The sequence below is a fragment of the Equus caballus genome, chromosome 30 (genome assembly GCF_041296265.1).
Source record: "Equus caballus isolate H_3958 breed thoroughbred chromosome 30, TB-T2T, whole genome shotgun sequence".
Lineage (NCBI taxonomy): Eukaryota > Metazoa > Chordata > Mammalia > Perissodactyla > Equidae > Equus > Equus caballus.
In genome coordinates, this window is record NC_091713.1 from 33,095,402 (window position 1) to 33,118,471 (window position 23,070).

Here is a 23,070-nt window from a genome sequence, read left to right on the forward strand (position 1 = left end):
AAATTCCTGGAAGAAAACATAGGGAAGAAACTCCTTGACATCAGTCTTGGCAATGATATTTTGGATATGACACCAAAGTATAAGCAACAGAAGAAAAAATAAACAAGTGGAACTACATTACACTAAAATGTTTTTGCAAAGCAAAAGAAAGAATCAACAAAATGAAAAGGCAACCTACCAAACGGGAGAAAATATTTGCAAACCATCCACCCGATAAAGGGTTAATATCCAAAATATATAAGGAACTCATCTAACTCAGTAGAAAAAAAGAGAAAACACAAATAATCTGATTAAAAAGTAAGTAAAGAATCTAAATAGACATTTTTCCAAAGGAGACATTCAAATTGTCAAGTTAAATGAAACAATGCTCATCATCATTAATCATCAGAGATTCACTTTGGAAACAAAGACTGAAAGTGACTGAAAATAAAGGATGAAAAAACATTCTATGCAAATAGTAGCCAAAATTGGGCCCAAGTATTGAACAGATATTTTAAAAGAAGATATACAAATAGCCTATAACCACGCAAAAATGTACTCAGCATCACTAGTCACCAAGGATACACAATCTACATTGAAAGTGAAATACTGTTTCACAGCCATAAAATGGCTGAAAGCCCACAGATTTACCAACCTAAATGTTACTGAGGAGGTGGAACAACCAGGACTCTCTCACGATAACGATGACAACCACTTGGAGAACTTTGTAGTAATGTCTTATATAGTTAAGCATGCTTCTAGTCTAAGATCCAGCAATTTTGCCTCAAATATTTACACAAGAGAAATGGAAATGTCTATCCCCTGCCATTCACTAAAAGACTTAAAAAACACTGTGTATAACAGACTTATTCACAATATGAAAAAGCAACCAAATTTCCATCAACAGGAGAATAGGTAAAACATATTGTGACACCTTAATGTGAATGCAAGAGAATACTATTCAGAAGAAAATAAAAAACTACGGATATGTTCAATTGTGTGTGCAATTTTTAAAATATTATAAATGTTGCTGAGTGAAAAATGTCAGACACGAAAGTGTATATATTGTATACTTCCTATAATTGTAAGTAATATAAATATTTTTTGCTCAACTGGAGTTTTTTAAGATTCTTCTTGATTTCTTTTGCTTTCCACTTATTTAAAAGTATACTTCACATCAGTAATATTCAGCCTGTACAGACAATCCAATTCTCTTTTTTGCTACATTGCAAATAACATAAACTGAAACCCCAGAAAAATACTTCTTTTCTCCACTTCCTTGTACCCCAGAACATATCACATTTGGAATATGATAATGTTCAGGTAACTGGTCTTCCTTTCTCTTCTTGGTCACTTTTGATCCATTTTCCAAAGAACAGCCATAGTGATCTTGTTTAAAATGAATTTTGTGTTGTTCCCTGCTTAAAACCTCCCAGAAGTTTCCAATTGCACATGGACTAAAATCCAAAATATTTATCATGGCCTATGACTCCTAAATTAATTAATTCAACACTTCGCCTTATCCTTAGCCACACTATGTTCCTATTTCTCTTCAAAGGATCCAAGCCTTTTTATGCCTCAAGGCTATTTATCTGACTACTTCTTTCCAGATGTCAACCTTAAGGTTGGGCAAGCTTCCAAAACTATCTTACATGAAATATACCCCTCCCCCAGTCACCTTAATACCATCTTTAATAAGGTGCATGATTCATAATCTTTAATTTTGTATTTTCTTCTTTTTTACCACCATTGTTATTCTTACCATAAGTCTTTCACTTGACATTAAGAGTCAATGACAAAGACACTGATGATTGTAGAGCATTGATCTCCATCATCTGTAGTAGCGCATGGATATAAAAGGTGCACAATAAACATTGATTAGATGAATTAACAATAACCAATTTTCCTGCTTGGGTGGGAAGATATAGAGGGCAAGAACAGACTATTCTCTTCAAGGCTTTGACTGTACTTTAAGAATCTTATTCTTATGGTCCTGTATTCAAATTCAGCAACTCTTTGGTTTCCATATAAAAATGTAAGAAACTCCAACTCAACTTCAGCTCCAATATATTCCTAATTTTGTATAGTTTCTTATGAAAGGGAATTCCACATCATAAGTTATACACTGGAAACCTGAATTACAGAAGTACAAAGTTCTAACAATGTGGAAATTATCAATACTTTTGTGCTAGGCTCTACATCATCTAAACGTAACGTTTACCAAAAAAGATAAATGCTTGCTAGCCACAGAATTTTACAAGTGTGATATTTTAACTCACTCTACGTAAAATTTAATTTTATCCTCATGTTGTATCAACTGATTTTGCATAATTTCACTATAAACAGTAAATTTGTGTTACTTAAACATGTAAATGCCTTTTGAAATTTTTCACTGTGGTCTTGATTAGTTTTTTCTAATATTGCCTACATTTAATTTATGTAAGTACACAAAATGGTCTTCCAGTGATTATCCAGAGATTTGAATATCTACATAGACACAATTGTAATCCTAAGACCAAAAAGATGACAATAGAAACAATATTGCATATGTTTAATATGGTTATTTCTTAAAAAAAAAATACTGGATCCCAGAGGATGATGTCTTACTTACGGATAGGACTGCATTTAGGATGGATGGACCAGCCACTTTCTATACATGTAATGTTGCTCTGGTTATTTGGGAGGCTGTAGCCCTTATCACAGACAATTTGTACAGTGTCACCTTCCCAGTGTGTTTGTCCTGAAGATGCAGAATGACCATTTTCCACCCAAGGGAAAAAGCACTGTCCTAAAAACCCAAAAGATGACTAATGTAAATCTTGAAATGCAAGAGTACTACATTTTGCAAACTTCAAAAGAGAAATCAAGCACAAAAATTAGTTTCTTAAAAATTAGTTCATGAATGTTAAAAAAATTAATATGTAATGTCGTTAATTAGTACTTGCATATATTAAACATTTCACATTTTAAAGTTCTTTTAGATATCAGAAAAGTTACTGTTTTTATTTCTCATTTGCTTCTCTAAATCGCTTTCTAGAGGAGGAGGAGATGACATTCACCTCTCTTTTGCTTTTCTCTTTCATGATTCTGTCTTCACTTTTCTGCCTTTTCTCTGTACTCATTGAGCAGGTAAGACAGATATAATTTTAAAGAACAAAGAGATGATTAATAAAAACCACAAAAGTGAGTAAAATAGTAGAAACACTTCTTGAATATTCAAAGGAATAGCACATTTTGAATCAGAAATTACACATTAAAAATAAACTTTCTTCCGAAAACGTGTTCATATAATTACCAAACGAGTGTGTTTAAATCAAATATTAGCAGTTAAAATTGTTGCCCATTCGTATTTGAAATGCGAGGATTCAGATATTCCACAAAAGTTTTTACCTCAATTTTTTGATTTGATTTCCACAAACAGTTTCTTACGAAAGAGAAATGACATATCTTCACTTTTCTGGCTCACCCAATATCTGCTGCAATGACTGTCCAGATTCTGTGATTCCCTTCAAGCACCACCCCCCCACCTCCAAGCACTGAATCCACTGAATATTTTATCCAGATAGTGATCAGGGTATTTACTCACTGAGACACTTTGGTGCTGGTGACCATCCTTCCTCTGTACACATTATTGCAGTCCAGAGTGATTGTGAACGAGACACAAAGCTATAATGACAGGAATAGTAGAAATATTTTCCCACAGCAACTGGGAAGCTTTGTTTATATCTGTTTTCATCATATATGTTTCCATGTTTTATTTCTGGAAAATCACAAGTTCTTCCTTAATTAAAAAAAATAGTATGCTACGTTAATGAATAATTCTACTTTATTTTAATAATCACATTGATGAATTTATTATTCTACTCAGCTTAATCTTTCCACTTGTGTTAGTGATTTGAGAACTGGGACAATGTATAACTAAGAATACAGAGTATTTGAGGAGCTCATGATGTTTAAGTTTTATAGAAGTATTTCCAAGATTAAAAACATACAGAAAAGTATAAACACTGAGGAAGAGATTAAAATGGGATCTATTCACTGTACCTCCCAGATCTAAGTAATTTGCTTTTGCTTGGTTGCTAAGACTGTTTATAGTTCTCCATTCACTTCCTGTGCCTCTTCTTCCTGTGTCTTCTGTGGAAATCCCCTGGGTATCCTAGCCCTTTCATCACTCTTCTCCCAGTCAAGGGAATATGCATGTATATATGACTACATAAAACATTTTTAGTGAATCAGTGAAGAAAATTTGAGCATAAAATATTCAGAAAGGACAAAAATCAGCAACAAAAATACAACCAAGATATAATTACTGAATTCTGATGAATGTCTTCTAAAAGTATGGATGTAGGTAGGTATATATAGTTAAGTGAAAAATAGGAAAATAATTTTTGATTATTACTGTCCCTTTAAAAATGTCTAAGTACATTTGTATTCATTTGTTACGGCTACCATAACAAAGCACTACAGACTGGGAGGCTTAAGCAACAGAAATTTATTTTCTCACCATTCTAGAGGCTAAAAGTCTGAGATTAAAGCGTCGACAGGGTTGGTTTCATTTGTAGCCTCTCTCTGTGACTTCTAGATGGGTACTTTCTCCCAGTGTCTCTCCATGGTCTTTCCTCTATGTGTGTGTGTCCCAATTTCTTCCTCTTATACAGACACCAGTTGTATTGGATAATGGCCACCCCCCATAATCTCATTTTAACTGAATTTAAAGACCCTATTTCCATATGCAGTCACATTCTGAGATCTAGGGACTTGGGAACTCACCATATGAATTTTGGAGAGAAACAATTGAACTCATGCCCACTAAATACACAAAGATGCTTCTATCTACACAAAAGCATTCTTCCACTAAGTGGGTTCCTTTCTCCTTTGAGAAACATTAGTGAAACCTAAGTTTACAAGGCATTCAGCTCAAAGCCTATTTTTAGAAAGAGTTCACAGAAAGAGAATAATTTTAAACTGGACAAGGAAGCTTTGCTGAATTGTTGTCGTTGTTGCTGCTAGAGAAAGAAATTGCCCAAATATAGATGTAAATAGCATACAAAACCCAGCATGCAGCAAACTATTAAAATGAATTCTTCTTGTAGTGAAGGAATAAAGCATAGTGATGCATATTATATGCATAAACAGTGCAATGAAGGAGATTAAGGGACATTAGAGGATTTTTTTTACAGTAAATTGGAAATGAGTGTATTTGATTTTAAAAGAAATGAGACTCTATAAAGGTATCATAATGAAGAATTTATAAAGATATTAAGGAAAGAGAAGAAAAGTAATTGTCAATAAAATCTTAGAGGTTTTTTACATGCCAAAAAAGCTATTAGAAATAATACACACAAAAATGTAGTTACTTTTTAATTTGAAGATAAAGAATCTACAGTTATAAAATATAATTTTCTAAGATACAAGGAACTCATTCAGAGATTATCAATATATAAAATCTATTATAAAGGTGAAAACAAATCAGTGAACAATATGCTAGAGTTAATGCTCTGAAAACAATTTATTTATTTACTAAACATTTACCAGAGACCTCAGAAATGTAAATTAAGATTTATTGTCATTCCATTTGTTGAAATATATGTTCCTTTGTACCTGCTGCTAATTTTGTTGAAATAGTAAATTGATCGTGATGTAAATGACTTTTAACAGCTTTATTAAGGTATAAATGAGATATAGTAAATCTCATATATTTGAAATGACTGATTTCATGTTTTCACATATGAATCCACAAAAGTATCGCTATATGCAAGATTATGAAGATGCCCATCGTTCCCAAAGGTTTCCTCATATTAAAAATAAAAACTCCCATGGATTTTGAAGCCAGATTCCAGATTTTCTGGTGACATGCTTCCTAAAGTTGTGTGAGCATATTCACATATCTCCATAAATATTGAGAGTTCTTTCTCTGGGGCACTCAGGAAACAAAGAAAACAAAATTTGCTTTATTTTATTTTCCCTGTAGATGTAAATGAGATAATTTTTCTATAAAGTTATTCTCTATTATGAAGTCACAATACAGATTATTCCTAGTAGTTGATTCTTTAAAAAGAAAAGACACATGAAAGTAGATACGACGTGAAGTTACATTTAAGAGGGAAGTTGAGAGTTCTGATCTGTTTTCAACTTACCTTGTCCGTGAGCACAGGAAACCCAGAAGATGAGAATGACATTGATTAGTAACAGCATGTTAGATGTTCCCAATGACATGTTAATACAAATATTCCATTTTTGCTGTTCAGGTTTTAAAACTGTTTTGTTAGCCGTCATCAAGAGTGATTCTGAATTTAAGAGCAGTACCATGAAGGAAGTTAATTGAGGTCACTTAGTAAATATCAAAGTTCAAAGAGTCTTGCAAAATTTCTTAATTCCTGGTAGTGGTTTCACAATAATTATTTGAATTCATTGTCTGACATGTACTTATACAACTTCCTTTAGGAATAGTAATAGACTGGCTCAAAAGTGATATAAAACATCCATTTTTAAATTCAAAACCTCTCCAAAACAAGTGAGGTTCTTTCTCAACCAGGTGAATTATATGTGAATAACTTTGAGTCCACGTCACTACAGAGTACGAGAATTTCAGCATAGTCTTGGCATTGAAATATTTTTTAACTAATGTGCTGTGAGGCACCTTTTCTTTTAGGATGGAATAGATTTAGATGCATATGATAATTTCCCTTTTGTTGTAGGAATATAACGAAAGCATCATCACTTGTCCTTCCACTGACATTAATTGCATTTATTCTTTATTTTCTTTAGATAGATATATATATAATACTTAGTATACGTACAAATTATATTTGTCATCTTTTACAACACAATTACTTAATGTAAGAAAGTTGCTTTCAAGCAGACAATTAATATAGAAAAACATTACTATAAAGAAGTGGAATGTCAGAGTTAATGTATTGAAATGTATTTGTTTCCTTCTTTACCATAACTATAACTGGTTAAGAATGTGGAATTTTAGGGGCTGGTCTGTGGCCAAGTGGCTAAGTTCCCGCGCTCTGCTTCTGCAGCCCAGGGTTTGGATCCTGGGCGCGGACATGGCACCGCTCATTAGGCCATGTTGAGGCGGTGTCCCACATGCCACAACTAGAAGGACCCATAACTAAAATATACAACTATGTACTGGGGGGATTTGGGGAGAAAAAAAAAAGCAGGAAAAAAAAAAGAATGTGGAATATCAGAATGGAGGTATATAGTTTCTAAGAAAGAACCAAATATGCATCCTAGAATTGAAAATATACTATCTATAAAAACTGGAGATAAATAATAACAGAATGAGCAATATAAGGAAGACATAAATGGACTTGAAGAGAGGTTATTAGAAATTCTCTGAAATAAATCTTAAAGATAAAAAATGAGTAAAAGAATTAAGGACTCAATGACTTGTGGAGCAGTATCGTGCGGTCAAACAGGAAGACAAGAGAGAAAGTTTGAGGCAGAAATCCAATTTGACAAACAATGGATAAAAATCTTCTAAATGTACTATAGACATGAACCCACAGAATCAAGAAGCTCAGCTAACATCAAGAATGATAAATGCAAAGAAAATCATACCTAGGCAAAGGAAAACAAAACTGCTGAGTGTCAACATTAAAGCAACCTGGAAGATGAATAGAGAAAAAGCATCCATAATACATAGACATTGCTAATACAGAGATAAGGTGGATGCTGTCAGCAGACATCTCATCCCAAACAATGCAGCAAAACACTATAGAATAATATCTTTAAAGTGTTAAGAAAAAAAAGCGTCAAACATGGTATGGAATACTATAGTATAGAATACTATCACCATCAAAATATTCTTCAAAAAACAAGTGAAATAAGTACATTTTCAGAATAACCTAAACTCAGGGAATTTGTTGCAAGTGACCCATGCTACATGTAATGTGAAAAGAAATTGTTGCAGAGAAAGAAAGTTGGTACTAACTGGAAATGAAGATTCTAGAAAAGAATGAAGAGCCCTAGAAATGGTAAAAATGTGAATGATAAACATATATGTTCCTATTCTTAAATTTGCTAAAATATAGCAGAGGTTATAAAAAAAGTAACAAAAACTGTAGGAAAAAATGTGAGAAAATTAAATATCACATTAAATATCACTACAGACTCAGAGAGTGGCTACTGTTTAAAAGTCTGCTATTTCTAAGTCTTTGTGAGGATCAGGTCAACTAGAACTTTCATATGTTACTGAAAGAAGGTGAAGTGGTACAATCACTTTGGGAAATTATTTTGTAACTGATTCCACATATAGGGAAATGCTTAAGAGAAATAAATGTGAATAGTATCAAGAGTTGTAGACTCGGCGCTTCATAGCAGCTTTTTTCATAATAGCTAAACGTTGACATCAGGAGAATGGAAGAATAAATTTTGCTCTATCTAGCTGGTGGATACTACTTGACAATAAAAAGGATGATCCGTTGCTGTATATGACAGCTTGTGACAAGAAAAGTGGTAGAAATCGGCTGAATAATGAACTTTAGCCAGCAATGACATGTGAACGAAAATGTCTTCAGTTATAATGAAATTTTATTATTTCATAATTAATATTTACAGAGTTAAAAATTATTTTCAAAATTATTGATGGTATTTAGAATGAAGTTGTCAATATTTGAAATCCTTAAAAAGAAAAAAACAGAACATCTCAAAAAAATATAGTTCTTTTTCCCTACTCACTACTTTTGCAACCAGCCTGGGTTGGTCATAAATATGGACTCTAATTAACCTTAAAAGGTAGTACAAGGTATTTTCAAAGGTAATTGCATAAAAAAGAAAATTAGATATTACTCACCAAAAATCTTACTGAAAGATATCTTGAATCTATTAATATTGTTAACTGTGCTAGTAACAGAATTGAGTGAGTTCTTTATTAATTGATTTAAATTAAAAGAAAAAATACTGAATATCCAATCCTATACATGATAGCAAGAAGATTATTCAAAGAAAATTGTTTTAGGAGATGTATACATTATTTAATATCATTTTTAATTCAAAAACTGCAAAATTAAATGTTAAAGTAAAAATTTTAAAGTCTCGTTTCAAATAAAGTTATTATTTAATAATTTTAGATTTGAAGAAAACCTGCAAAGATCATTCAGATGAATTTTTTGTTAATTTGAAAGCAAATGAAGGAAGTATGATTAGATTTATTACATAAACATCAAATAAACTTAGAATCTTTTTGTAAAGTAAGCATGCATCCACCAAATTTTTAGTCTCTTTCTCTGTAGTAGTCATATAAGGTTTAAATATAAGCGGGAAATATATGGCTGTCATTTGCATAGATTTTTAAAAGTAGATTGTGATTACATGATGATTCACTTAAACTAAAAACATTACATTGAATATTTTATACATCTGAATAAAAGTGGATGATATAGATCAATTATTGCAGGATGAGTTGGTTGAGCAAAAAGATCACATAAAAATTTAATATGCATAAGTAAATGAGTTATTCAGTTCAGGACCCATAACCTCTGTTTCTGAGAGAAGCCAAATTGCTTATGAAAGCATTTTTACCTTTATTTTTCATTAAAAATCATGCCATGGAAGTAGTTCAGTTATGGCCATAGTAATGAGCTGATCAGAAATTAACAACAGAATAGATCTTGCACTAGACACAGCACCAAACAATATTAAAATGATGGAGACACAAGAAATGCTGAGGTGCAACATCTTTAACAGATATTCTAAATGATCAGATAATTGGCTTTTATATATGTTTAAATATTTTGTGGCAGAAAACGAGATGTCTTTTGTAATAAACACAAAGTGTAGACAATTCCTGTTTGCTCTAGACAAGAATGTGTCAATCCAAAACTCTCTACAGATCCTTAAAAAAGTAAAAAGGAAAACGTATAGATCAACAAACAGAGCAAGTAACTCCTGTCTTTAGTGTCGCTAACTGTCCAAGATTCTTAGAAACTTCATACTAGCTATAAGGACAGGGATCACCACAAATTCAAGCAGAACTAATTCTGGATGGTCATGGCACCAGCCTGTTTGAAGAAGGAAGAGAGTCTAATGAGACCATGTGGGAGAGAGAAGAGAGGCACAGAGGGCGTAACATTGAGAGACTACAAACCAAATCACCTTGGAAAGAGAGCATCCTACGGGATGTGTGAAACTTCTGAAAACAGGAGTGAACCTGATAGACTAGAGGACTGACTACGAAGATCTAGAGGAAAGATCTTCAAAGCTGTGCAGGACATGAGGGGGCAGTCTTAGAAAGTCATTGTTTCTGAAAGAGAAGAGAATGTGGACCTCTCAGCTCCAAATCCACCTTTATTTCCTTTCTGGTGCTTTGATAATACAGCAGGACTCTGTAAATATTCTTCCTTTGCTGATTGGCACAATGCTAAACTTTGTCAGGAGGTGGATTCCTGAAGGAGGAAGGAATTTCTCTTTCTGTGTCCTTCTCCCTTCAGGCTTCTGCAATGAGAGCGATTCTTCTGCAGTGACTGGAGATCAGCAGCATGAACCATCTTTCCATGGGGAGTTTTCCACGGCACTCCTTTGGGTGGCTTTGCAGTAGAGTGCCATTGGGTGGGCACCTATCTGTGAATGGCTTCTCCTGGTTCCGCAGAGGTTTCCCAGTGAGTGCTGCTGATTTGGCACCCGTGGCCCCCTTCTTTGTTTCAACCTGTGATGACTAGCTCTGCTGACCTAGTGACAAACCATTGGAAGTAAGGCTTAACAAGAGTTGAAAAAAAAAATTGAGATACACCAGTGGCTGCATCCACTCGGGGAGAGAGATGCTACAGATTTAGAGCGGGCAAAACCGTAGAGTCACTAAACAGGTATACAGACAAACTGCAGCAAGAAATACTGATGGGTTCAGATTCCATGTGGCTACAAATCACATTATAAGAAATGTCAAGTTTTCCAAAAGACATAGAGACATACAAAGACATAGAAAGTTGTGACTTACAGAAAGGGAAAAAAAATCAATAGGGTCACTAAGAGGGCCCAGGTATGGGACTAAGAACAAATAAAACATAGCAGCTGCCATAAATATGCTCAAGGAACTAAAAAACTAGTAACATGTTTAATTGAAAATTCTACATTTACTCAGGTGACAGTCTAAACTTCCAGTTAAATGGAATCATTGTTGTGTCTTCTGATGGAAGAATTGTTCCCTTTAGAACTAGGGCCTTCAGACCAGCAGAGCATAAGGTCACAGATTCAGCAAGCAAAATTTTGCCAGCAGGTCATTAGGGGTAATATGAGTGGTGGTACTCCCATCTCCACCTCTTAATTCCTGGTCCTGTGAATCATGGCCAAGAGACAGATGGCACTGTCCATTGGACGCTGATTTAGAACATCTATAACCTGCTGGAGAACCTTGTCATGGCCCTGCAAGATATGCCATGCAACCAGCACTGGAACTGAGTCTTCAAGAGGCCATTTCACCATTCTATCAAGACAGCCACTTCAAGATGATGGGTAACATGGTAAGACCAGTGGATTAAAAATGTAAGACCCTGTTGTTGCATTTCATTTGCTGTGATGAGAATTCCTAGATCAGAAGCAAAACTGAGTGGAATACCATGACAATGGATAAGGCATTCCACAAGTCCATGGATGGTAATTTTGGCAGAAATACTTTGTTCAGAGAAGGCAAACCCATACCCAGAGTAAGAGTCTACTCAAGTAGGAACAAAAGAACAGCTCATTCCATGATGGAAGTGATCCAATGTAATCAACCTACCTCCAGGTAGTGGCTGATTACCCCAGGGATTGTGTCATATCAGGGACTCAATGTTGGTCTATGCTGCCAACATATTAGTTACTCAGCAATGGCCATAGCCAGGTCAACCTTGGTGAGTGGAGGAAGTCCATGTCAGTGAGCCCATGCATGACAACCATCCTGTCACCATGAACCCTTTGTTCATGAGTCCGTTGGATAATAACAGAAGTGACTGGAGAAAGAGGCTGACTGGTATCCACAGAATGGATCACCCTATCTACTTGGTTATTAAAATCCTCCTTTGCTGAGGTCGCCCTTTGGTGAACATTCATAAAGGTTATAAATATCTTCACATTTTGTGCCCATTTGAAGAAGTCTATCCACATACCTCTTCCTTTGATCTCCTTGTCACCAATTTTCCTATCACGTTCCTTCTAAGTCCCGGAATGCTCAGCCAAACCTAAGCATTGGCCTAAATCTACAAAAGGGTTTACAATCACCTATCTAGTCATTCTTTAACCAAGCAAAATGAACAGCCAGGTGTTCTGCTCAGCATACTGGCCTCCTGGGTGATTTTACTTCACCATTATCATTCAGGGACATCCCAGGAAGGGATGTATGTCCACTGTATGTGTGCTATCCACTCTCAGACAATTCCTGCATATTCTGCAGAACCCTCTGTAAACCAGGCCAGAATTTTTTCCCCTTCTATCCAGTAATCTTAGGGAACTCTCTATGAAGCCACAGGTAAAGGTTGAAAGAGAAAGGATAGTATAACAGGAGTGAGTGGGGACTATGACCTTTTGGACTACTTCTCCATGCAACCTACTTGCACCTTCAGGGACTGGTGAGGCCCAACCTCATATACGCCACTTCCTTTTCATGAATGAGTGCTGCTGTGCGTGCCCTACGTTATGACTTGGTAGATCAGAAACTCTCAGTTCACAATGGGCAGCTCAACTCACATGGTAACTTGGTGGCCCATGGTCAAATGTTCAGTCTCTACTAACACCCAAAAGCTGTTTCTCAAAAGGAGAACAGTTATTCACAGACAATGACAGGGCTTTGCTCCAGTATCCTAAAGGTTTGCTCAGTGCGTCACCTATAGGAGCCTGTGAAAGACTCCAAAGAGCATTCATATCTACCACTGAAATGCCAAGCACCATTGGACGTGCTGGATCACATGGCCCAAGCAGCACAGCATCTTGCATGTCACCCAGGATCTGCTGCAGAACCTTCCATATTTCTACGCCTCACTTAAAACTGGCAGCTTTTAGGGGACCATTGGTAAATGGACTGGAATAACACCTTCAAATGAGGACTATGTAGTCTCAAAAACCTGAAGAGGCCCACAAGGTGCTGCACTTCTTTTTTGGTTTGTGGGGAAGCGGGGTGGGGGGCACAGAGGCAGTAACTTATGTTTAACCTTAAAAGGGATATCTCAACATGCCCCACAACCTTGAACCCTAGAAATTTCACTGAGGTATAGGGCTCTGAATGTTTGCTGGATTTATTCCTATCATCTGACACACAAATGTCTAAGAAGTAACTCTAGACTAATTACTGCTTCTTGCTCACTAGATCAAATAAGCATGATATTATCAATATATGGACCAGTATGATTCCTTGTGGAAGGGAAAGATGATCCAACCCTGCAAACCAGGTCATGACATAGGGCTTCAAAGTTGATACACTCCTGACGTAAGACTATTAATGTGTATTGATGACCTTGCCAGGGGAAAGAAAACTGCTTCTGCTGGTGTGTACTAACAAGGATGAAGAAAAAAGCATTTACCAGATCAGTAGAGGCATATGGTCGTGTTCTAAGACATTACAGGACACGTGTTAATTTGCACAGGCAATAAAGCAACACCCGGTAAAGCAGCTACAATTGGAGTCACCATTTGCTTAAGCAGACAGTAATCCACTGTCAAAGATCCATCGGTTTTCTGCACCACCAGATAGGCAAGTTGATGGGGATGTGCTATGAATCACCACCCTGCATCTTTCAAATCCTTGGTGGGAGCCCTCGTCTCTGCAATTTCTCCAGGAATGCAGTATTGCTTTTCTTTACTATTTTCCTAGGTGGAGGTAGTTCTACTGGCTTTCACTTCACCTTTTCTATGATAATAGCCCTCAGTTCCCTGGTTGTGTAACCAGTGTGCTGATTCCTCCTGTTGCTCAGAAATGTAGAAAGCATTTCTGAAGAACAAAATATAATGTTCCTCCTAAGGAACGCAAGTGGACACTTACACAAAAAGAAACATATAAAATCTTCGATAGTAAGCATCAGCATGATTTTATAATTGTCAAGTTCATATACACATTTGTACAACCTACAACTTTACTCTAAGAAAGTTTTCACAAATCCCTTTCTCCTTTTCTTATTGGAAAGTAACCCAGAGTTAACCATCTTCTAACACTGTTTCCTTGAAAATCTGGGTAATAGGAAATGTTATCTGAGTTAGCAGGAACCAGGCTCATGTTGATAATACTTGGGGGGCAGCCACAGTTTTAGGGTTTTTGAGTCTTATGATTTGTATATCAATGTCCCTCTTGCCAGGTGCTGGAAGCTCTGCTCAAGTTCTTTTTTGAGAGATATGGACTCCTGTGGAGAGGAAGAGTCCAAAATTAGACGACACCCTCACTGACACACAGATTTCCTTTCCTGGTTACAAGATGTCACCTGGGGGAGATGCAGTACAGACCAGGATGGCTGCAGGGACTCCTGGTGCTGTCCTTCAAGACATGCTGTATTTACTGCCCTTAACTTCTTAGCAACTCTGGGATCACTTTTGCCAGAATGGTCTATTAGTTTCATGTTAGTATGAATGCCTGAACCAAAGACTACTACTAATCTTCAAGTAGAGTGGACAATGCAAATACCTACAGCTTTTATTTTAGAGTCAGACAAGTTCATTCTAAGGTTCCTAGGGATAAGTAAAAATAGCCACGAAAGCTTTAAAAACAAAGAAAAAATTAGATGATGGCTTGTCCAACTGCATATCACATCTAAGAAGCCTTTACAATTATATAGTTGGTGCTGGCACAGGACTGGACAGCCAGAAAGTGGATTAGAATAGAAAGAATGAAAAGGTACACATGCCCAAAGAAATTGTTATATGATTAAAGTCACAATTCAAATGACTAGGATGACATTGTTTTTAATAAATACTGTTGAAAGAATTGCAGAGCCATTTAAAAAAATTTAAAATATAGCACGCTTCCACATCATTTTTAAGTTTAAACGTTTCCAAGTAAGAAGAAAAAACACACTTTCAATACAAAAATAATGGGTGCATTTGTTAAGAATAGGACACAAAAATTTATGACTCAGAATTTGAGGAAGTAAAAAATGATTGATAATTATGTGCATAAAATTTTTGAATTTGTGCCTAGAAAAATTAACATGAACTCAAAAGCCAAATAAAAACTTGGAAAATATGTCTAATTCATATCATAGAAATGAGAAATGAAAAGTGATAATCTCATTATTTCTAAAGGAAAGAAGAATAATAGGAAAAAGGGGCTAGAGTTGTCATCAGAAAATTAAGAGGTAAAAACAAAACAAAACAAATGGACTTCAGATATCGTAAATGAAAATAAGCACATTTGTAATAAGAAAATACACATGAAAACTACACAGGGGTACTATTTATTATCTGCCAAGCAGGAAACACATCCAAAAGGTTGACAAAACCCTCAGTTGGCAAGGCCAAGGAAAAGAGGCTCTCTAGAACATTACAGAATAATGTATAACGCCATTATGGAAAAGAATTTGAAATATCTAAGAAACTTACAAATACATTTGCCCAATGATCCATTCATTTCACTTCCAGAAATACATCCTTGGCAAGTGTATTCATCATATCATTCCTTATCTGTAATAGTAAAATATCAGAATGGTCTGAGTGAGATCCATTCTAAAATGAAAACAGCAAAATACAGATAAATGTGTAAGGTAACCTCCCTTCTCAATAAAAAAAGATTAATGAACAAAAGAGGGATGTCAGAAACTAATATAAGTTTATTAAATGAGGGAACAGATTTGACAGAAGTAAGACTATTCTGCATAGTCTTTTCTCATATCACTTCGACTTTTAAAACATGTAGGTGTGTTTCACATTCAAAAAAGATTAGAGTAAAAGAGGAAGAAGAAAAAATCTAAGATTACAAAAAAATACTACTGCAAATAAGCATAAAATTCTATTAATTTGGTAAGTGAGCCAACCCAGAGATAAGAATTTTTTCAAGTCTTGTTTAAAGATGTTACACTCAGAGTCAAACATCTTGGGACAAAATAAATGCAGACATTTGGACCTTCATTCACTGGTTTAATTGCTAATAGTAATGTTTGCATTATCTCTTTGATATTGTTTTCACGGATATTGAAAAACAAATATATATGTAAGTAAATAGAAGAGAGAGAAAAAGTACTAAAAAGCTTTTTTAAGCTGTATTATTAAACTTGAATTGTAAAATCCAATAGGAATTGATAATTGTAAATTTTGTTTGTATTTCAAAGATCTGACAACCAAAAGACCCTGGAAGTAAAGACATTTCAACACTGCTGAAAACTCTCATCTAGCAGCATTAGCACAACCCTTGGCTTCTAAACACTACTGCCATAGAAAAAGAATCAGACCTTCTTTGAAAGAGGTATGATTATGGGTGGTGGGCAGGGGAAGTTGACAATGAGCCTGGATGATGGTGTTGTGCTAAAAAGAAGACAAATGCTCAGACTAATGGGGATACAACAAAAGCAATCAGGAGTTGGTTCCAAACGGTCACCACTTGCCAAATGTGGGATAATTTGATCTTCAACAGAATAATGATTATAAATGATTGTAACAAATTGAATAAGTAAAAATTCATGTTCCATGCTGATACACGCAACATTTTTAAAAAAGAAAGAAAAACATCTTTATCTCCATCATGGAAGCTCACTATTACATCAAATCCTTACTCCAAAAATTGGAAATTAAGGGTCAAAGTAGAGATTTATCAAATCTTTTAGGTACAAGTTTAATTTAAACAGGGTTTGTAAATTAAGACATCTTTACACAAGAATAATAATCAACAAATGCAGAAAAATGATGATTGACCTTTAAAATCCCTATTTTACAGACAATGATGAAATATTTGATTATAGGAAAGTGTCATAAATAGATTCCACAACTATTCTGTGAAATATTTTGGAGAATAATATATATACAAATATTAACATTAACAGCAAAGATTACTTGCCAATTGTGACAATATTCCTTTAAATGTGAGAAAATTGGCTGTCACCAGTGATTCAGATTTATATAAATTGGCTCCATTGGTGACAGCCAGATCTCTCATTCTAAGATTGTCACTTGATTTGATGCAATAGAAGTAACAAGATATCACCTTAAAATATTTTTGCCTTAATTAATTATATCTTTATTTTCATCTTAAAGTTTTCATGTTTTCGTAGAAACAAAAAATGTTTTAGTCAACCAATTTTAACTAATTATGCTGTTTGAAATATATGAGCACAAAAATCGTATTTCAGACTCTTGTGGTTGATAATTCCAAAACTCTCTATAGCCGCAAAATCATGAAAAAGCTATTAGATCTGAAGATCATTACCAAAGAGGTCTTTATAGCTCTCCACCAGTATTGTCTTACTTTTTACATATCTTTATTTTAAATCGTATATTTGTGGTTCGAAGGTGATATACATTAAAGGTCAAAAAATTGGAGAACACAACTAAGTATAAAGAGTTAAACACCAACTCTTACCATCTATATTCAACTCTAGTTATGGTAAGTATTTTATTGCACTTCCTGCCAATCTTTGTTCTATAAACATTTATTCAGTGCTTAAGGCATAGTGTGTGTGTGTTTATACTTGATATTGGAATTTTTATCACATTTCATGTCAAAGTTATGCCAATTATGCACCCAGTTAGATTCTATTTTCTCTTTATGATTTGTTTGAATTATGGTGTGTGTTAGATAGACACCTTGTAGAAGATTATGCATTTCATCGTTTTCTTTGGTATATTCATCTATTGATAAGTAAGCAAAAGTAAGTAATAACTACTTACATATTATTACTAGCATAGGTATGACATAGTTTGGTTTTAACGTTTTTGTGAAGAAGTGGCACTATTTTGAAGATAGAAACAAGCTTTTGTTCCCATCTCCTCTGAAATAGAAATTCTCAGAAGGTTTCAGAAGTTATGGAGAAGCTTTGAGAAAGTTGGGAGAAGGATGGATGGAAACAGGCACTGAAGTGGTTGCATCTAGTTTCTAGCCATAGATATTTGATAAACAGGACACAGAGCACTTTGGTTTGTGAAGTTTAAATGAAGTCCTTTTAGAAGTGATTCATTGCTTTCTCAGATATAATCATATCATCCACATAATATTTAACCCAAATTCAGTTGTACAAGTAAAAACGAGTTAAACAATACTTGAAGAAATAAACTGAGAGCTGGATTAATAGGGAAAAATTATAAATAAATTTATGTATGTGAATTTTATGACTGTATTTTAACCATCCTTCTATCCACAGGTGGGATACAACAGTTTTCTTTCCTGACAGGTTGCTGGAAATGTTTCGGGTGGTCTTTTTATGATATCCAGGTCTACACATAAATTCAACAGCATCTTCTGTTTTAGAATAAATTTTTTTCTCAATTTTCCATTGTAGTTGTATCTTCTGTTTTTCAATGATTTCTTCTGATATTACTCATGCACCTGAAGGTGAAAAATAGGAACATAAAACATTAGGGAGTATATAAATATTTTCCACAATATTTCAGACTCAAGTAGAATCTTGTATGCCAGTCAAGGACATCATTCTTAAAACCTTTTGTAAACCAACTCATTGAAAATCCATCATGTAGATTTAAATCATTTTAATTAATTAATGATGTAAAAATAAGATACTATGTTTAATGTGATAATCAAAGGTTATAATCAAAGATTCATAATTCAATTATCACATGAAGAGCTTTCATTAAAAAACTCTTTGTTGCTGTTGTTGCTTAAACAAGAATTTGTTAAACTTTATTTTGTCACATATTACCCTTTGGTAGAAAGCATTCAACAGAATGGTTTGTTGTTAATCCATGAAAATTTTATTATCAGCACAGCATAATCCTCATTACACTCTTTTTCCCAGGACCTGTAAGACTACTATAACATTTACCTAAGCATTTTGGTGCTCCAAAAAATCTATGCTACTATGCACGTCTTCAATATGCCACTTCATTCTTGTCCTGTTCATCATGAGGAGTAAAATAGTCCTAAACAGAAATGTTGTCTGATACTTACATAATAATTCAAAGTTTTTGTCTGTATTAATTTCGCAGTAGAAGTGAAAGAATGCTGATTGATTTGTATACCTAGATTGCAATTCACTGTTTCAAGGTAAAGTGGAACAGATATAGAGAAAGGTCTTCATATTGTTCATCTACACAAAGCACAGGGGAGTATTAGTTTATTTGAAAGAATGTCATGAAACAAGTCATGCGCTACTGACCCACGCAGCGTGGTATTGACTGCCATCTTCCGTCTTTGCACACAATTTCTTCTGCTCCCCGAATTAGATATTTTTCTTGACAGAGAACAGATATTTTTTCTCCATCTCGATAATTCACTGTACTTGTCATATCTTGAGCATTGGGAATCTGAGGTGGAGGTGGGCACGACTGTATTTGTACTTCTAAAAATATTAAAATTAGATTTCCTCATTAAAAGTCATAAGTTAAAAATATTCAAATAAGTCAATAAGTAGAAAACTCAATAATAATGTACCATAAAAGATTAAACATTTATGTTATGTTCTGTGTTTCAGTATGTTATACTTTTCATCTTATATAGCCCTTTAATCTATCATGTTTAGTTTACATTACCACGGTCTTCCTTGGAGTTTCTTCCTTTTCTACTTTCTGTAATCAATCTTGCATAATTTATGAAAAATCTATTTTGATTATTCCTAACCTTTGGATGTTCTGAGTTACTCATTCAACCCCAGGCACCAACTAAAGACTGATACTGGGATTTTTTTTTTTTAATCACAGGTTTGGTTTTTTTTTTTTTTTTTTGGTTTGTTTTCTTTATTTTTTTTAACGATCGGCACCTGAGCTAACAACTGTTGCCAAGCTTTTTTTTTATTTTAAAGTTCGGCACCTGAGCCAACAACTTTTGCCAATCTTTTTTTTAATTTTAAAGATCAGCACCTGAGCTAACAATTGTTGCCAATCTTTCAATTTTCTTTTTTATTTTTCTGCTTTTTCTCCCCCAACCCCCCGGTACATAGCTGTATATCTTAGCTGCAGGTCCTTCTAGTTGTGTCATGTGGGACACCCCCTCGACGAGTCCTGACAAGCAGTGCCACATCCGCACCCAGGATCCGAACCAGTGAAATCCTGGGCCATAGCAGTGGAGCACGCGGACTTAACCACGGGGTGGGCCCCATTTTTTTTTTAAAGATTGACACTTGAGGGGCTGGCCCCGTGGCCGAGTGGTTAAGTTCACGCGCTCTGCTGCAGGCGGCCCAGTGTTTCGTTGGTTCGAATCCTGGGAGCGGACATGGCACTGCTCATCAGACCACGCTGAGGCAGCGTCCCACATGCCACAACTAGAAGGACCCACAACGAAGAATATACAACTATGTACCGGGGGGCTTTGGGGAGAAAAAGGAAAAAAATAAAATCTTTAAAAAAAAAAAAAAGATTGGTACTTGAGCTAACATCTGTAGCCAATCTTCATTTATTTTCCCTTCTTTTCTCCCCAAAGCCCCCCACTACATAGTTGTATATTGTAGTTGTGGTCCTTCTGGTTGTGCTATGTGGGATGCTGTCTCAGCATGGCTTGATGAGTGGTGACATATCTACACCCAGGATCCGAACCTCAAAACCCTCAGACATCAAAGCAGAGCACTGGAACTTAACCATTAAGCAATGGGGCTGGCCCCTGGGATCTTTTTTACAGATATCCATGAGCAAATACACTGGGATTGGATTAAAACCCTCACAAGATGTTCTACCAATGGAAGCTGATTAGCTAGAGGAAGAAATATATGTAGTTAATGTTCAAATAATTTGATAGAGCTTCTTGGCCAAGATAAGAATTAGGTATGTTCACTAATGGTTTCTAGTGTGTTGTTAAAAGTTGAAAACTCCCCTGGAGGAACTGTTTACCAGCTTGCCTACACTGTTAACGGATATATGGATTGATGAAATGCACCCGGTTGAACAGGTAAGATAGCCTGGCTTTAGTTACATGACCAGCAAGCTATAAAACGTCCCTCTGTAAACTTGTATAAAACTGAGATACTGCAGATGTATCTTGGCAGTTCCCAATCTGAAGACAGAGCATGTCGTGTTCAACTGAGGGAAGACTCTGGATGACTATCCCTGGAAAACTTAGGACCTCTCCATGATTTCTTGGTTTTATGTTTTCTTGTCATACTGTGTCTTTATTTCATTAAAGACAATGAATTTGAAAACAATGAAAAAAGGATGAAAGAATGAAATGTTGATGAAATAATAAAATTTCATATGGTCTTCTTCATACTGGATCTTTATTTCATTACACTGGGTATACAACAGGAAGGCTAGTAAATCCTTTCAATTGGCCAACATTTTCTATTCAATTCAAGGAAATGTTTGACTGAATACACTTCACTCATGCTTACTAATATTGTCATATTTCTATCTAACTCAATAGGAGTGTTTTATATTCCATCAAAAATATTTTTCATACTTCTGTCTTAAATATCTTGGCATGTTTTTTCTATATATTCTCAAGGATTTATTTTCTTCTGTGTCTGATATTTAACCACCTTTGTCCTAATAATCTTAATTTGAACTTTTTCTTGATATGTTTTGCCAGAGGTTGGTCTATTTATTAAATTTCCCTAACAGCTGAATTATTATTCTGAAAATTAGCCATTTATGCTTTTTTAAGATTTTGTCATAATAATTGATGCTTTAATTATTCTTTCCTTCTATGTTCTTTGGGTGCATGTTCCTTTCTGGCTTCTGGATTTTAATCCTTATTGCTTTTATTTCGTTCTTTGTTTCATAATGCATGTTTTAAAGCTATAAATATCTCTGCCCTTGCTGTATCCCATATATTTCAATGTGTACTGCTACCATTGTCATTTTATTTAAAATATTTTCTGTTATTTAATCATTCATAAAGGATTTTTTTACAGATTTGTAAGATAAGTGAATAAGGTGTGTAGTTAGTTCTCTTATTATTTTCTTTTTGCTTTCAATTTAGAGAGAATGGTTTGACAACACTGATCATTTGAAATCTGTTTGGAATTCCTTTATCACATGGAAATGAGCAATTGTTTCAAATTAATCGAGTGTGTTAAAATAATATAGACTTCAAGACAGAAGTATTACAAAAATTATCCAGAAATATTTTATCATTATAAACTGATAATTTACAAGGGCAAATTTATCATAAATGCATATGTATCTAAAATGCATTAAATATGTGAAGCAAAGATGGACAAAACCAAAGGAAGAAATAATCAAATCCACCATCCTAGTTAGCAATACTGATAGCCGTCTTGCTCTGACTGATAGAACAACCAGACAAAAAATTTTGAAAGGACATATATAAATTTGAAGAACACCATGAACCACTTTAACCTGATCCAACAACTAGAGTATACATACGCTTTTATATGAGAATGAAAGCATCACAAAGATAGGAAATAAGCTGTGCAATAAAAAAAGCATGAAGATACAAAATCAACATACAAAAATCAGTTGTGTTTCTATTCACTGACAATGAAGCAGCGGAAAGAGAAATTAAGAATACAATCCCATTTACAATTGCAACAAAAAGAATAAAATACCTAGGAATAAACTTAACAAAAGAGGTGAAAGATCTGGACACCGAAAACTATAAAACATTGTTGAAACAAATCGAAGATACAAAGAAATGGAAAGATATTCCGCGTTGTTGTGTTGGAAGAATTAACGCAGTTAAAATGCCCATACTTTCTAAAGCAATCTACAGGCCCAATGAAATCCCTATCAAAGTTCCAACAACATTTTTCGCAGAAATAGAACAAAGAGTCCTAAAATTAAATAAAACAACCAAAGACCCTGAATAGCCACAGAAATCCTGAGAAAAAAGCACAAAACTGGAGATATCACATTCTCTGATTTCAAAATATGCTACAAAGCAATAGTAACCAAAACCTGCATGGTACTGGCACAAAAACAGACACACAGATGAATGGAACAGAGTTGAGAGCCCAGAAATAAACCCACATGTCTATGAATGGCTCATTTTCAACAAGAGAACCAAGAACGTACAATGGACAATGGAGAAAGGAAAGTCTCTTCAGTAAATGGTATTGGGAAAACTGGACAGCCACA

General features: G+C 34.7%; 2 protein-coding genes across 25 annotated transcripts in view; both read right to left on the reverse strand.

The window, feature by feature from the left end:
* Nucleotides 1-18,097, reverse strand: part of LOC100146849 (complement factor H) — an 84,088-nt gene extending 65,991 nt beyond the window's left edge. Inside the window, exons 1-4 of one of the 3 annotated variants that reach the window (XM_070255827.1) lie at nucleotides 15,484-18,097; nucleotides 6,117-6,266; nucleotides 3,566-3,760; nucleotides 2,591-2,767 (exon numbers count right to left, since the gene is read on the reverse strand). In XM_070255827.1, the coding sequence (XP_070111928.1) occupies nucleotides 2,591-2,767; nucleotides 3,566-3,760; nucleotides 6,117-6,255 (511 nt within the window). In that variant the 5' untranslated portion in view covers nucleotides 6,256-6,266; nucleotides 15,484-18,097. Of the gene's footprint in view, nucleotides 1-2,590; nucleotides 2,768-3,565; nucleotides 3,761-6,116; nucleotides 10,101-15,483 lie in introns of those variants that run through there. The other 2 variants (XM_070255826.1, XM_070255825.1) reach the window with 2 other exon arrangements.
* Nucleotides 15,691-23,070, reverse strand: part of LOC100060734 (complement factor H-related protein 4) — an 86,157-nt gene continuing 78,777 nt past the window's right edge. For all 22 annotated transcript variants that reach the window (XR_011434191.1, XR_011434192.1, XR_011434190.1 and 19 more), the window contains 2 exons: nucleotides 19,203-19,385; nucleotides 15,691-18,415 (listed from right to left, as the gene is read on the reverse strand). Coding sequence is in view for 19 of the 22 variants with exons in the window: in XM_070255793.1 (XP_070111894.1) it covers nucleotides 18,408-18,415; nucleotides 19,203-19,385 (191 nt within the window). In the remaining 3 variants the exon portion in view is untranslated. The remainder of the gene's footprint in view (nucleotides 18,416-19,202; nucleotides 19,386-23,070) is intronic.